Source organism: Trachypithecus francoisi, unplaced genomic scaffold (genome assembly GCF_009764315.1).
Source record: "Trachypithecus francoisi isolate TF-2019V2 unplaced genomic scaffold, Tfra_2.0 Contig01579, whole genome shotgun sequence".
NCBI lineage: Eukaryota > Metazoa > Chordata > Mammalia > Primates > Cercopithecidae > Trachypithecus > Trachypithecus francoisi.
The window spans coordinates 34,888,631-34,901,591 of record NW_022681442.1 but is presented as its reverse complement, the minus strand read 5'-3'; the positions used below and the strand labels follow the sequence as shown (position 1 = coordinate 34,901,591).

Below are 12,961 nucleotides of genomic sequence, written 5' to 3'. Positions count from 1 at the left end.
TTAAGCCAACGAAATACTGTGGACGTTTGAGAATTTTAGAAAGCTCAATGTTTTAAGATTAGCGGGGTGCGGTGGGAGTAGGGGGAGGGGAAGGTGCCTTCCTACCCTCGCATTTGCATCTCAAGCCACTCGTACCCGAGGCCCACCCAGTCCATCTGATTATTGGTAGATACGCCATTCCGCCAGTGGCTGGTGCGGAGAACTACCTTTGAAAAGACCTAAATCAATACACCAATGGGATCCCTGATGTCAAGTATTTAACGACTTTGCTTTACCTACTACAGTAATTAAAATTAAGTCTTCAAACTTAAATTTAAATTTCTAAAAGCAGTAATGCACTGTCTTTAATCTTAAACACCAAAGGTGGTAGAAAGAGGCCAAAATCCTAGGGTACTAGGCCTACTGGTATAGGGCGATCTCTTCTGCTTTTTTCTTTCCACCCCATTTCTTTGCCCTTTCTCCTTTCGTTCCCCATCTTCCCTTTCTCTTCAAAGCAACAGTCACAAAATTAAGACCAGCATTATGTTTAAATGAAACAGGTAGTGCTCTGTGCAGCGTGATTCAATTATTTCAAGAGGCTTGCTCATCGAAAATATTTGTCTCCAAGCCCTTTCCTGAAATCTCAAATTAAAGCAATTCCAATACTCTGCTTTAAGTATTCCTAGTTAAGTCTATTTTTGGAAATATTAAATATTCTCACTTTAGCACAATGTTCCGAAATTCCCTGAGCAGTTCGCGTATGATCAGTCTTGCTAGTAGAAACTTTTTTTTTTTTAATTTAAAACGCTTGATTTCCACTTTTTACTAGGTTTCCCAATGTTAGCGAAGTCTCCCAATGACTTAATAACATGTTTCCATTTCACCTTCGAAAATCTTAAGAGTTCAGTGCATCCACGGGCATCCGGGCATTTATTCTTATTTCTGCTTCTTAAACAGGCTCTGGGGAGGAGCAGTTTCGACCGAGAAGTTCATAGCAGCAGTTATTACGGAACTTGCAACAGTTGGTGCCGGGCGATAGGCAGGTTGGAAGTGATAAATGCGGGTGGTGTAAAAAACAAAAAGCTCAGGGGAGGGCGGGGGCAGCCGTGGCCTTGGGGGACAGTGCGAGGGCGGCGAGGGGCCGGCGGGGCTGAGCTCCGGCTGTGGGAAGGCGCCGTTTCGGGCGGCCAGAGGCGGCGGCAGCCGCGGAGAAGGACGGCGGGATCGCGGCCCGGCGGGCAGCGAGCGGCTGGCGGCGCGCGGGCGAGAGGGCCCAGGCCGCCCCCGGGCCACGCCGGGGCCACGGTGAGGTGAGGCCGGCCCTGCCCCTGCACCGCCCCCGGCGGGAGGCGCGACGCCCGGGCCGCGGGTGCGTGCGCGGCCCCGGGCGACGCGGCTGGGCGTGCGCGGGGCCGCGGCGGAGGCTGGGCCGGGCGGGCGGCAGAAGATGGCGAGGGTGTGTAGGCGGCAGCAATGCTCCGTTGAGAAACGCGGCTTTCGGCAAGAACTGGATTCGTGGCGCCACAAGCTCATTCACTGTGTAGGTGAGACCCTCCGCCGACCGCCGCCGCCCCTCCGGCCTCTCCGCCGCCGACCGCCCCGGACCAGGGAGGGAGCTGGGGAAGTGGCAATTGCTGCTCCGGCCCGCCCGCCCTCTTTGGCTCGCTCGAGCATTCCCCCCTCCCCCACCCCCCGGAGTGCGAGCGCGCGCGACCTCCAGGCGGGCTCCCCGCTCGGCCGAGCGCGCGCCAGCCCCTCCCCTCCGCGCGCCTCCCCGGGGCGGGCTCTCGGCGGGAGCGCGTGTTCCTCCCCCTCCCGGTCTCCATCCCTGCCCGCTGGCTCCCCTCCGTCCCTGCTCCCGCCCCTGCTCCCGCTCTTGCTCCCGCTTCGGGCCCGGCACCCCGGCGCCGCCGCCGGCTTATTGTGGCGACTCGCCCCGCGGCACTGCGCTGTACTGGGGGTGGCGGGAGGGGCGCGGGCGTGCTCGGCCCCCACCCGCGCTCCGGCCGCAGCCGTCCTCCTCCCGCGCCACCCCTCCCCCACGCGCGGGGCGCGCCCCCAGCCCTGCGTGCACGCGCGGCGGGCGGCAAGCGGGCGCCCGGCGCTCGGGCGTGTGCGAAGCGTGAGGTGGAGATGGGGGCGGAGGGAGCTGGAGCTGTCACAGTCCCCGGGTGCGCCTGACCGAGCCAAGTGGGGTGTCATGGCCGCGGGGGGCAGCGGCTGCACTTCCTCAGCGGGCGGCGGCGGCCGGGGAGTTAATCCTCGACGCACGGGTCGGTGTGTGCGTATTTGTGTTCGGTGTCGTGCCGCGGGGAGGAGGGGGTGGGACCAGGTCCGACCGAGGAGCCTCTGCGGGGGTCGCTCTCGTCCCCTCCCGGGGATTGGCCGGAGCCGCAGCCTCGCCCGAATGCCCCGTCCGCCCCCCGCCTCCTGGACCTTGGGCCGCCCTCGGGTGGCTTTTTCCCTGCGGGCCGGAGGGAGCGCGGACGGGGGCGCCCCGGGAGGGGCCGGACGGCCGAGCTGCGCCTCTCACACTGTGTGTTTTGTCTGTTTTTCTCTCCCAAGGTCCCGTTTCCCTCTGTGCGGCGGCCGGCGGGACCATAAGGGCTTAACTCATATATTTAACCCCCCTCCAAAAAGTAAGTGGCCCGTGTGGTGTCTCCGCTCCGCCCGCCGCCCCCTAGCCCCAGTTCATCCTTGTGTCTGACTCTCCTGTCCTCCAGCATTGTTACTTCCCCGTCTTTGCTTCGGTGCTGCTGGTGTGTGGGGAGATGCCCTCTCGTCGTCCGCTGTCCCCCACGCCCAGTCCTCGGGGAGGCCCAGAATTCCAGCCCCGTCTCCCCCAGGGGAATATTCTTGGGAACCAGGTCTTCCCGGCAGAATGTAGGAGAATCTATCCGTTCGCTTGGGCCCCTCATCCCCTCCTTCCCGACAGGGTTTCGTTGGAAGGAATTATGCAAATCCTGCTTTCTGGTGTCCATTCAGCGGCAATTTCATGCGGTGAGAAGTTCTCTTTGTTGTGCGAGGGGGAGAACAGACACTGATTTAATAGACATATCTGTTGGGGGGAAGGGTGGAGGGGGTGTGGAGAGGCTCAGTTTGGAAGAATTACAGCACTTGGTTAGCTCAATGTCTTTGTGTTTGAGCCTTCTGGCTTGACAGGAGGGTCTGCCCTTTACAATGTCCCACAAGGGATGTTTTCGATAATAGATTGAAAAGCAAAACTGAAACTTTAAACAAGTGAAAAATCAGGTAACCTTTACTTAAAGAATATACGCCTTTCCATTTCTACAGGGTTTCATTACGAAAATGTATAGCGTGAGTTTCGTTAAGGATTTAGACTGTAGCACCAAAATTAATATAGGCAACAATGCTTTAAGGTATGTGATACCACTTTGGTTGTCCAAAGGTTGAAAGTGCATTTTCAAACATATGCTTGTGCAAATAATAAAGGCATGAGTCATTTTTTTGGTATAATTCATCTCATGAATATATTTTAAAATTCCCCTTCTGCCAATCCAAGACCGGTGCTGCCCTCCAGGAAACAGCCTTTTGGCTCTCGGTTATCCTGTACTCTGCTCTATCTCTACTTGTTTTATTCTTTCAAACCTATTATACATTTACTAAAATGTTACGTCGGTTTAAGTACTTTTTGAATTATTTGTTATTTCGGACTATCATAGAAGAGAGCATATAGCAGGTTTTGAGAAGCATGAAATTGCGTTTTCAGAATTGTGGGTTAGTATCAAACGCTGAAATTGTTTTGAATAATTTTTAGTTCTTTTATGTTTCACATTTGTTAGTGATTGGTTTTTTCAGCAGGGCTTTTTAGTCTTTGAAAGATTTTTAAATTTATAATGTAGTCCTGTCCTGTAGATTTTCTAAGTTCCATGTTGCTTTAGTTTAGATTATTTTAATTAGTGTGTCTTATTCTAATTCTCTGCTTTTAATCCCGGCCTCCTGCCTCAGGACCCCATTTTATCAGTCATTACTAGTTAGTGGTTAGTTACGGCTGCTTGCCAAGGTGTGTTGTTGTTGTTGTTGTTCTTTTTTGTTTGTTTGTTTGAGACTGAGTTTCGCTCTGTTGCCCTAGCTGGAGTGCAGTGGCGCCATCTCGGCACACTGCAACCTCCGCCTCCCAGGTTCAAGGGGTTCTTCTACCTAAGCCTCCCGAGTAGCTGGGACTACAGGTGTGCGCCATCACGCCCAGCTAATTTTTAGTAGAGACGGGGTTTCACCATATTGGCCAGGCTGGTCTCGAACTCCTGACGTCCTGATCCCCTCGCCTCGGCTTCCCAAAGTGCTGAGATTACAGGCGTGAGCCACCGTGCCCGGCCGTGTTTTTGGTTCTTAAAATTATGACTGACAAATTATTTCTGTAAATATCTCAGTGGAATATCAAAATTTTGATTCACTTTTTGAAGGCAGATTTTAATCTGGTGATCAGATTTCTTTAAGCATACTTTTAAGTCCAAATTTCCACTTTAAAGGTAGTAAAGTTCAGAAGATTACAGAGTCCAGAGTGCAGAGCAATATTTTAATCCGAGCAGTAACATATATTTATAGTCTCCGAACTAAAATCAGTGGGGCCTCATATTTTCTCTTTTATTATATGTAATTTTGTTCTTTAAGAGGAGAGTTCTAAGTGAATTAATTGTAGTGTTAAGAACTTTCTATATTTAAAAGGACTGGCAGTGATGCTTACACAATTTAAAAGGTAATTTGTTTACTTTCCGATGTAATAATTCCTCTTTTAGTGGGATTGGTTCTAAACAGTTAACCTATTTGATTCTCTTGACTGATGAATGCTTTAGGGTCATTTGGTTTCTGAAAAGTATTTAATTTACAGCACTTTGGATTAAAAATTCTCAGTCATTTCTAAAATCGAATTCTCCCTTCTATTAATACTTTTTTGGAGGGTGTAGGGGCAGGTGGTGGTGGTGAAGTTGGTGATTAAATGATTAGGTTCAGTTGAATTGGAGTTAGTCTTGGGTTCAGACGGTGATTATGATCAAGATGGCTATTTGGTTGCCAGGTGATTATTAAGCAGTCCTCTGAGACTAGGATGATCAATTTAGATTCCAGGAAGATCTAGGCTCTCTCTGCGCCTGATGTGATGTAACCTTTTGCTTCGCTGCCCCTTGCCCTTGCCGTATTTTCAAGAAGCTCTTCCTAATGTGGGGAAAGTTGTGGTGATTTCAGCTTAGCTGTAGCTTGGCTAAAAATAGGACAGCAGATGAGTCTCTTTGACTTTCAGAAAGTTATTTCAGATTGCCCTAATTTCCTCAAACGTTCTTGTAGCTGGAGCAATTCTAGGCAGTATTTGAATAATGCCATTTTTTAGCCTTGTGGAACTACACAGGGGGGCCTGGAATTTCTTACATAGGGAGAATTGGTTATTTGATGCCACTTTTATTTTTATTTGAAATTTTTTTAGAGACAGAGTTTGGCTATGTTGTCCAGGCTGGTCTCAAACTCCTCCTGTCTCAGCCTCCCAAAGTCGCTTGCCTGATAGAACTTGCTACTTCAGAGCACCTGCCTAATCACTTAACTGTTTGTATCCATGCTGTTTTTAGGATGAAGGGCAGTTAGGTGTTTACTTCATTTAATTAAGTATCTGTCTTTTATCAGGCACTGTGGGCAAACAAAGTTATTGGGAAAGCTGCCTCAACCTTAAGGAACTTTTAAACCTTAGAGAAAATGTAATATAATCAGTTATTGTACAAGGCATAGTGTGTCATATGATGGTGCAAGCAAATGCTAGTGGTGTTTAGAAGTGAAATAAATCTCTCCTGAGATGATGAAGGAAGATTTCTTGAAGGTGATAGATTTTTGCTTCATTCTGATGAATATGGAAAAGGCATTCCATTCATGAGAAATGGCATGAGCAAAAGCGGAGGACAGCAATGACTTGTCAGTTTAAACTGCAGTTCATGATTAGTGTAAGGGATATACATGATAGGTTTGCAAAGGTAGGTTGTAGGATTTTCTAATGCATGTTAGAAAGTGGAGACTTTTTGTTAGGCAACTTGCAGTTTGCGACACTTTTTTTTCCTTAGCCCAGGGGAGGAATGCTTCCTTTAGTTAAGGATATCATTGTGGAACTCTAGAAAATGACACAGAATCCTTTTTTTTTTTTTTGAGACGGAGTCTTGCTCCGTCGCCCAGACTAGAGTGCAGTGGTGGCATGATCTCAGCTCACTGCAACCTCCGCCTCCTGGGTTCACGCCATTCTCCTGCCTCAGCCTCCCGAGTAGCTGGGACTACAGGTGCCTGCAACCACGTCTGGCTAATTTTTTGTCTTTTTAGCAGAGACTGGGTTTCACCAGTTAGCCAGGATAGTCTCGATCTCCTGACCTCGTGATCTGCCCGCCTTGGCCTCCGAAAGTGCCGGATTGCAGGCATGAGCCACTGCACCCGGCTTTTTTTTTTTTTTTTTTTTTGAGACGGAGTTTCACTCTATGCCCAGGCTGGAGTGCAGTGGTACGATCTCGACTCACTGCAACCTCCACCTCCCAGGTTTAAGAAATTCTCTGCCTCAGACTCCCAAATAGCTGGGATTACAGGCGCGTGCCACCACGCCCAACTATTTTTTTTTTTTTGTATTTTTAGTAGAGATGAGGTTTCAGCATCTTGGCCAGGCTGGTCTTGAACTCCTGACCTCGGGATCCACCCGCCTCAGCCTCCCAAAGTGCTGGGATTACAGGCTTGAGCTACTGCGCCCGGCCGACAGATTCTTTTTTAAACCACCTTTACAGGGACAATATTATCATCCACAAAAGTATTACCTTCTAAGCAAGCTCATTTGGAGGTTATGCTTTCCATTGCTATTACAAACCTATTTTTGGAATACCTTTAGGATTGTCAGATTTTCATCCTTGGAAGTTGGAGTTGGTATTTGGAAAGAGTCAAAAAGTATTTGCTGTGAAATGTGACAATTAAAGGTATATATTAAATAATGGGATTGGCTTTCTTCCCTGGCTTGCAGACTAGCTCAGAAAGCTCAGTAGAGGGGCTTGATTTGTTTCGATGTGCCTCTGAACCTCTCTCTTGATTCATATTTCCTTTAAGTGTGTCCATCTGTTGTGTGGAATCTCAAGTTTGTGATATTGGATAGATGCAAATAAGCAAAGCTGTTACTTTTCATAGTTTCAAGTGAAAAACTTAACATCACTACTGTATAAATTATCTTCTAGTCTATCTGTGTTTATTTTTAAATCCCTTTTACTATTCCATACACTTGCACATTGCTCTGGGGATAAAAATCCAGTGTAAACCATTAGCTCATTTTATTGACCATTCTTGTATTCAGCAAGTATCCCAAGTACAGTGGTCCATACCTTGAATTTTTTTTTCATTTTTTAAGTGAGATATAATTCACATACCATAACAACTTAATGGGTTTTAGTTAATTCAAATACAAGGTTGTACATGTATCATCACTGTCTAATTCCAGAACATTTTATTTTTATTTTTTTCAGCAGTGGGCTCTTGCCATGTTGCCCAGGCTGATCTTGAACTCCTGGGCTCAATTGATCCTCCTGCCTCAGTCTCCCAAAGTCCTGGGATTACAGGTGTGCGCCACCACACCCACCCTCAGAACATTCTTATTTCCTAAAAAAGAAACCCCACATCCATAGGCAGTTCTCCATTCCATTCCTCCTGTGATCCAGCTCTTGGCAGCTACTATAATCTGCTTTCTGTTTTGTGGATTTGTCTATTCTGGACATTGCATGTAATTGGAGTCATACAATATATGACTTTTTGTGTCTGACTTCTTTCACCTAGCATAATGTTTTTAAGATTCATTCATGTTGTAGCATTATCAGCACTTTGTTTCTTTTATGGCTAAATAACACTGCGTTGTATGGACATACCACATTTTATTTATCCGTTAATCAGTTGATGGACATTTGGGTTGTTTCCACTTGGGGCTATTATGAATGATGCTTCTATGAATATTTGTGTACAAGTTTTTGTGTGGACATTTGTTTTTAGTTTTCTTATGTACCTAGGATGGAATTACTGGGTCATGTGGTAAGTTTGTTTTAATTTTGTGGAAACTGCCAAATTGTTTCCTAAAGTGGCTGCAGAATTTTACATTCCCACCCGTACTGTATGAGAGTTCCATTTATCCACATCCGCTCTAACATTTGTTATTGTCTGTTTTGATTATATAATAGCTATTTTAGTAGGTATGAAGCCCTATTTTAAAAAACCAACAAATAAATGCAAAAAAATAAAGGCAAGTTATATTTCATTGTGGTTTTGATTTGCATTTTCCTAGCAATGTTAAACATCTTTTCATGTGCTTCTTGGCAATTTGCATACCTTTGGAGATGATATTTATTCAGATCCCTTGCCCATTTTTAAAATTGGGTTATTATTTATTGTTGAATTGTAAGAGTAATGTATATATTCTGGATATACTTATCAGTGTATGCTTTGCAAATATTTTTTGTCATTATACTCCCCATTTAAGAACAAGTACAGATCAACACATGACCAAATACACTGTAACAAAAGCTAAACTGCAGAATACCTTACGAAGAGAATAATGAGCATGGTAATGGAATGAAATAGAATTCTCAAGAAAAGCTTTCTTTTTTTGTTTTTTTTTTGTTTTTTTTTTTTTAAATGAAGTCTCACTCTGTCGCCCAGGCCAGAGTGCAATGGTGTAATCTCGGCTTAACTCGCTGCAAACTCCACTTCCCGGGTTCAAGCGCTTCTCCTACTTCAGCTTCCCAAGTAGCTGGGTTTACAGGCACACACCAACATGCCCGGCTAATTTTCGGATTTTTAGTAGAGACGGAGTTTCACCACGTTGGCCAGGCTGGTCTCAAATTCTTGACCCCAGGTGATCTGCCTGCCTCCGCGTCCCAAAGGGCTGGGATTACAGGCGTGAGCCACCGCTCCCAGACAAGAAAAGCTTTCTTAAACATCCTTTCTGTGAGTTATTAAAATTGTTAGTTATTTGATGGGGTTATGTAATGGCACAGATTTACCTTGCTATGCATATCTAAATTTCTGCTTCTTTATGGTGAGGGTTCAAATACCAAGTTCAGATAATGTGGTATACCATATTATTTAAATCTATTTTATGCCTCAATTTTGGATAGTGAATGACAAGAGTTTGGATAGAGAAGGATAGCTTTGCTGAATATTGCCCAATCACAAATGTTTTGAATGAGTCTATTCCATTTCTGAGTTTACATAGTGAGAATTTCGGTAGTGAGAGGAATCTCGCTAGCAATATTTTTGAAATTTAAGATTACATTTTTTGTTTGCATTTTACAAAACTCAGACATCTGACAAGTTATACAATTTATGGCAAACGTTTTGGTTTTTTCTTTCTTTTTTGTTTTTTTTGAGAAGAAGTCTCGCTCTGTCGTCCAGGCTGGATTGCAGTGGCATGATCACGGCTTATTGCAACCTCTGTCTTCCAGGTTCAAGTGATTCTCCTGCCTCAGCCTCCCTAGTAGTTGGTATTACAGGCAGGCACCACCATACCCAGCTTTTTTGTAGTTTTTAGTAAAGACAGGGTTTCACCCTTTTGGCCAGGCTGGTCTCAAACTCCTGACCTTCCGTCTGCCTTGGCCTCCCGAAGTGCTGGGATTACATGTGTGAGCCACCACCACCGGCATATGTTTTGTTTTCTCGTGCTAGGTTAAATATACTGTTTTTAAAGTGTTTTAATTTTGTTGACTCTTGGTTTCTCTGATTTTTGAATTGGTTAGCTTTGGTCTGTTAGAAAGTGTCAGGTATAATGATGTCTTAAGAATGAAACTAAGTATCTTATGGGGTAGGTGGCAGAATTAGATTGAGAATCTTTTGCTTAATGGATTGTGAGGGGCAAGTTAGGAAAGCTGTGTAGTAATGATTGGCATCTTCTAATGATTTTTGGTCTTGTTTTTCCTCCTTTGTTTCATGTTTTAATTTACTTTTTGTTAAAGAGAGTTGTAGATTCTTTTTTTTTTTTTTTGAGACGGAGTCCCGCTCTGTCGCCCAGGCTAGAGTGCAGTGGCCAGATCTCAGCTCACTGCAAGCTCCGCCTTCCGGGTTCACGCCATTCTCCTGCCTCAGCCTCCCGAGTAGCTGGGACTACAGGCGCCCGCCACCACGCCCGGCTAGTTTTTTGTATTTTTTTAGTAGAGATGAGGTTTCACCGTGTTAGCCAGGATGGTCTCGATCTCCTGACCTCGTGATCCGCCCGTCTCGGCCTCCCAAAGTGCTGGGATTACAGGCTTGAGCCACCGCGCCCGGCCGTAGATTCTTTTAGCATATCACTTAATCATTTTTCTGAATTCATTATTGTGCAAGCCAGTGAATTTTACATTGTAAAACTAGTATTTGTTGTGTCTTTACTACAATGAAGTTCTTATAATTGAGGGTAATAGAAGGATCCTGTCATGTGTAATGTGTATTTGTTAGTATAAGAGCAGGATAAGTCAGTTTGCTAAAAGAAAAAAATGATGGCTGTAACTAGTGGTTTAGACTAATGTTTCAAATTTGGTATTGGGAGACTAGAAGTTTAATATTCTTCAGACGTGTCTTTTAAAATTTCCTCTATATATTTTTAAATTTAGATTAAAGAAAAATAGAGATGGGGTCTGGGATTACAGGCATGAGCCACTGCGCCTGGTCTAGACCTGTCTAAAGGGACTTCTCTTTAGACTTTAAATGTTTTGTAGAGACTAAAGAGAAAAAATAAATTCTACTCGGTTGTGCTTTACAATTGTATTAAAAACTATTATAACAATACTATTCGAAGTAAAGCAGCGTTTGTTACAACTTCAGAATCATTGAAAATTAGTCCATCACAGGCCAGGTGGGGTGGCTCACGCTTGTAATTCCAGCACACTGTGAGGCTGAGGCAGGCGAATTGATTGAGCCCAGGAGTTCGAGACAAGCCTGGGCAACATGGTGAAACCTTGTCTCCACACAAAATACAAAAATTAGCTTTAGCTGTGTGTGGTTTTGTGCACCTGTAGTCCCAGCTATTCAGAAGGCTGAGGTGGGAGGATCACTGGAGCCCAGGAGGTCGAGGATGCAGTGAGTCATGATTGCATCACTGCACTCTAGCCTGAGGAACAGAGTGAGACCCTGTCTCAGGAAAAAAGAAGTGATGCATCACAGTTGTTTACAAAGCTTGAAGGGGATTACTTAGAAACGTATCGTTGTCTCACAAGAATTTTTAAAATGTGCAATTATCTAGATGAATAATTAACTCTTTAAAATGACATAGAAAGCAGAAAGTGTCAGAAAATCTATTAGTGGTATCACCATCTTATATATCGGTATGACACATTTAATACTTTAAAGAAAACTTACACTTTAAAAAAAATTTTTTTTTTGAGACAGTCTCACTGTGTCGGCCAGGCTGGAGTCCAGTGGCACAATCTCGGCTCACTGCAACCTCCGTCTCCCAGGCTGAAGCGATTCTCCTGCCTTAGCCTCCCGAGTAGCTGGGATTACAAGTGTGTGCCACCACGCCTGGCTAATTTCTGTATTTTTAGTAGAGATGGGATTTCACCATGTTGGCCAGGGTGGTCTGGAACTCCTCACCTCAGGTATTCTGCCCTCCTTGGCCTCCCAAAGTGCTGGGATTACAGGCGTGAGCCACTACGTCTGGCAAACTTACACATTATTCTATTGTCTTTATTTCAAAATGTAGAATGGGAGAGGTGGATATTAAAAAACAGTGGCTCATGCCTGTAATCCCAGCAACTTGTGAGGCCAAGGTGGGCAGATTGCCTGAGGTCAGGAGTTCAAGACCATCCTGGCCAACATGGTGAAACCCAGTCTCTACTAAAAATACAAAAATTAGCTGAGCTTGGTGGTGGGCACTTATAGTCCTAGCTACTCAGGAGGCTGAGGCAGGAGAATCGCTTGAACCTGGGAGGCAGAGGTTTCAGTGAGACGAGATCGTGCCACCGTACTGTAGCCTGGGTGACAGAGAAAGACTCTATCTCAAAAAAAAAAAAAAATTACTCAATTGGAAAACATTTAGTAATCTTGTTAACAAAATTAGGGTTTCTCTCAGTGTATATACTTTCCTGTTATCCGTAGAAATAATTGTATAATATTTTAATGTTAGAAAAGTCTGGAATATTTATGTAACGTCTCAGGTAAGAAGAAAACATAGAACTGAGCTCTTCTAGAAGCAAACTTGTTTTTTTTTTGAGACAGCATCACTGTTGCCCAGATTGGAGTGCAGTGACATGATCTCAGCTCACTGCAACCTTGCTTCCCGGGCTCAAGGGATCTTCCCACCTCAGCCTCCTGAGCAGCTGGGACTACAAGCACACATCACCATACCCAAGTTTTTTGTAGAGATGGGGTTTCACCATGTTGCCCAGGCTGGTTTTGAACTCCTGAGCTCAAACATCAGCCCTCCTCAGCCTACCAAATTGCTGAGACTACAGGCGTGAGCCACTGCGCCCAGCCCAGAGGTACACTTTTTTTTGAGACAGTCCCGCTCTGTTGCCCAGGCTGGAGTGTAGCGGTGAAATCTTGGCTCACTGCAAACTCCATCTCCCGGATTCACACCATTCTCCTGCCTCAGCCTCCCGAGTAGCTGGGACTAAGGCGCCCGCCACCACGCTTGGCTAATTTTTTTGTATTTTTAGTAGAGACGGGGTTTCACGGTGTTAATCTGCCCGCCTTGGCCTCCCAAAGTGTTGGGATTACAGGCATGAGCCACTGCGCCTGGCCAAGACATTCTTTTTGAATTAGAAGATGTGAACACCAGTATTATTTCCCATGATAATTGCTGTTATTGGAAAACCTGTTTTTTTTTTTTAATTAAATAAAAAATAAAAAAAAATATAGAGATGGGGTCTCATTATGCTGCCCAGGCTAGTCTCAAACTCCTGGACTCAAGCTGTCCTCCCACCACAATCTCCCAAAGTGCTGGGATTACAGGCCTGAGCCACTCCACCCGGCGAGAGCATTATTATTTTTACTCATAAAATATTAGATA

General features: G+C 45.3%; 1 protein-coding gene across 18 annotated transcripts in view; it reads left to right on the top strand.

Annotated features, from left to right (window-relative positions):
- Window positions 1–1,303: 1,303 nt before the first annotated feature.
- LCOR (ligand dependent nuclear receptor corepressor) overlaps window positions 1,304–12,961 on the top strand; it is a 156,893-nt gene continuing 145,235 nt past the window's right edge. For 2 of the 18 annotated variants that reach the window (XM_033187153.1, XM_033187215.1), the window contains exons 1-2: window positions 1,388–1,523; window positions 2,545–2,618. Coding sequence is in view for 7 of the 18 variants with exons in the window: in XM_033187098.1 (XP_033042989.1) it covers window positions 2,751–2,979 (229 nt within the window). In the remaining 11 variants the exon portion in view is untranslated. The other 16 variants (XM_033187125.1, XM_033187133.1, XM_033187142.1 and 13 more) reach the window with 16 other exon arrangements.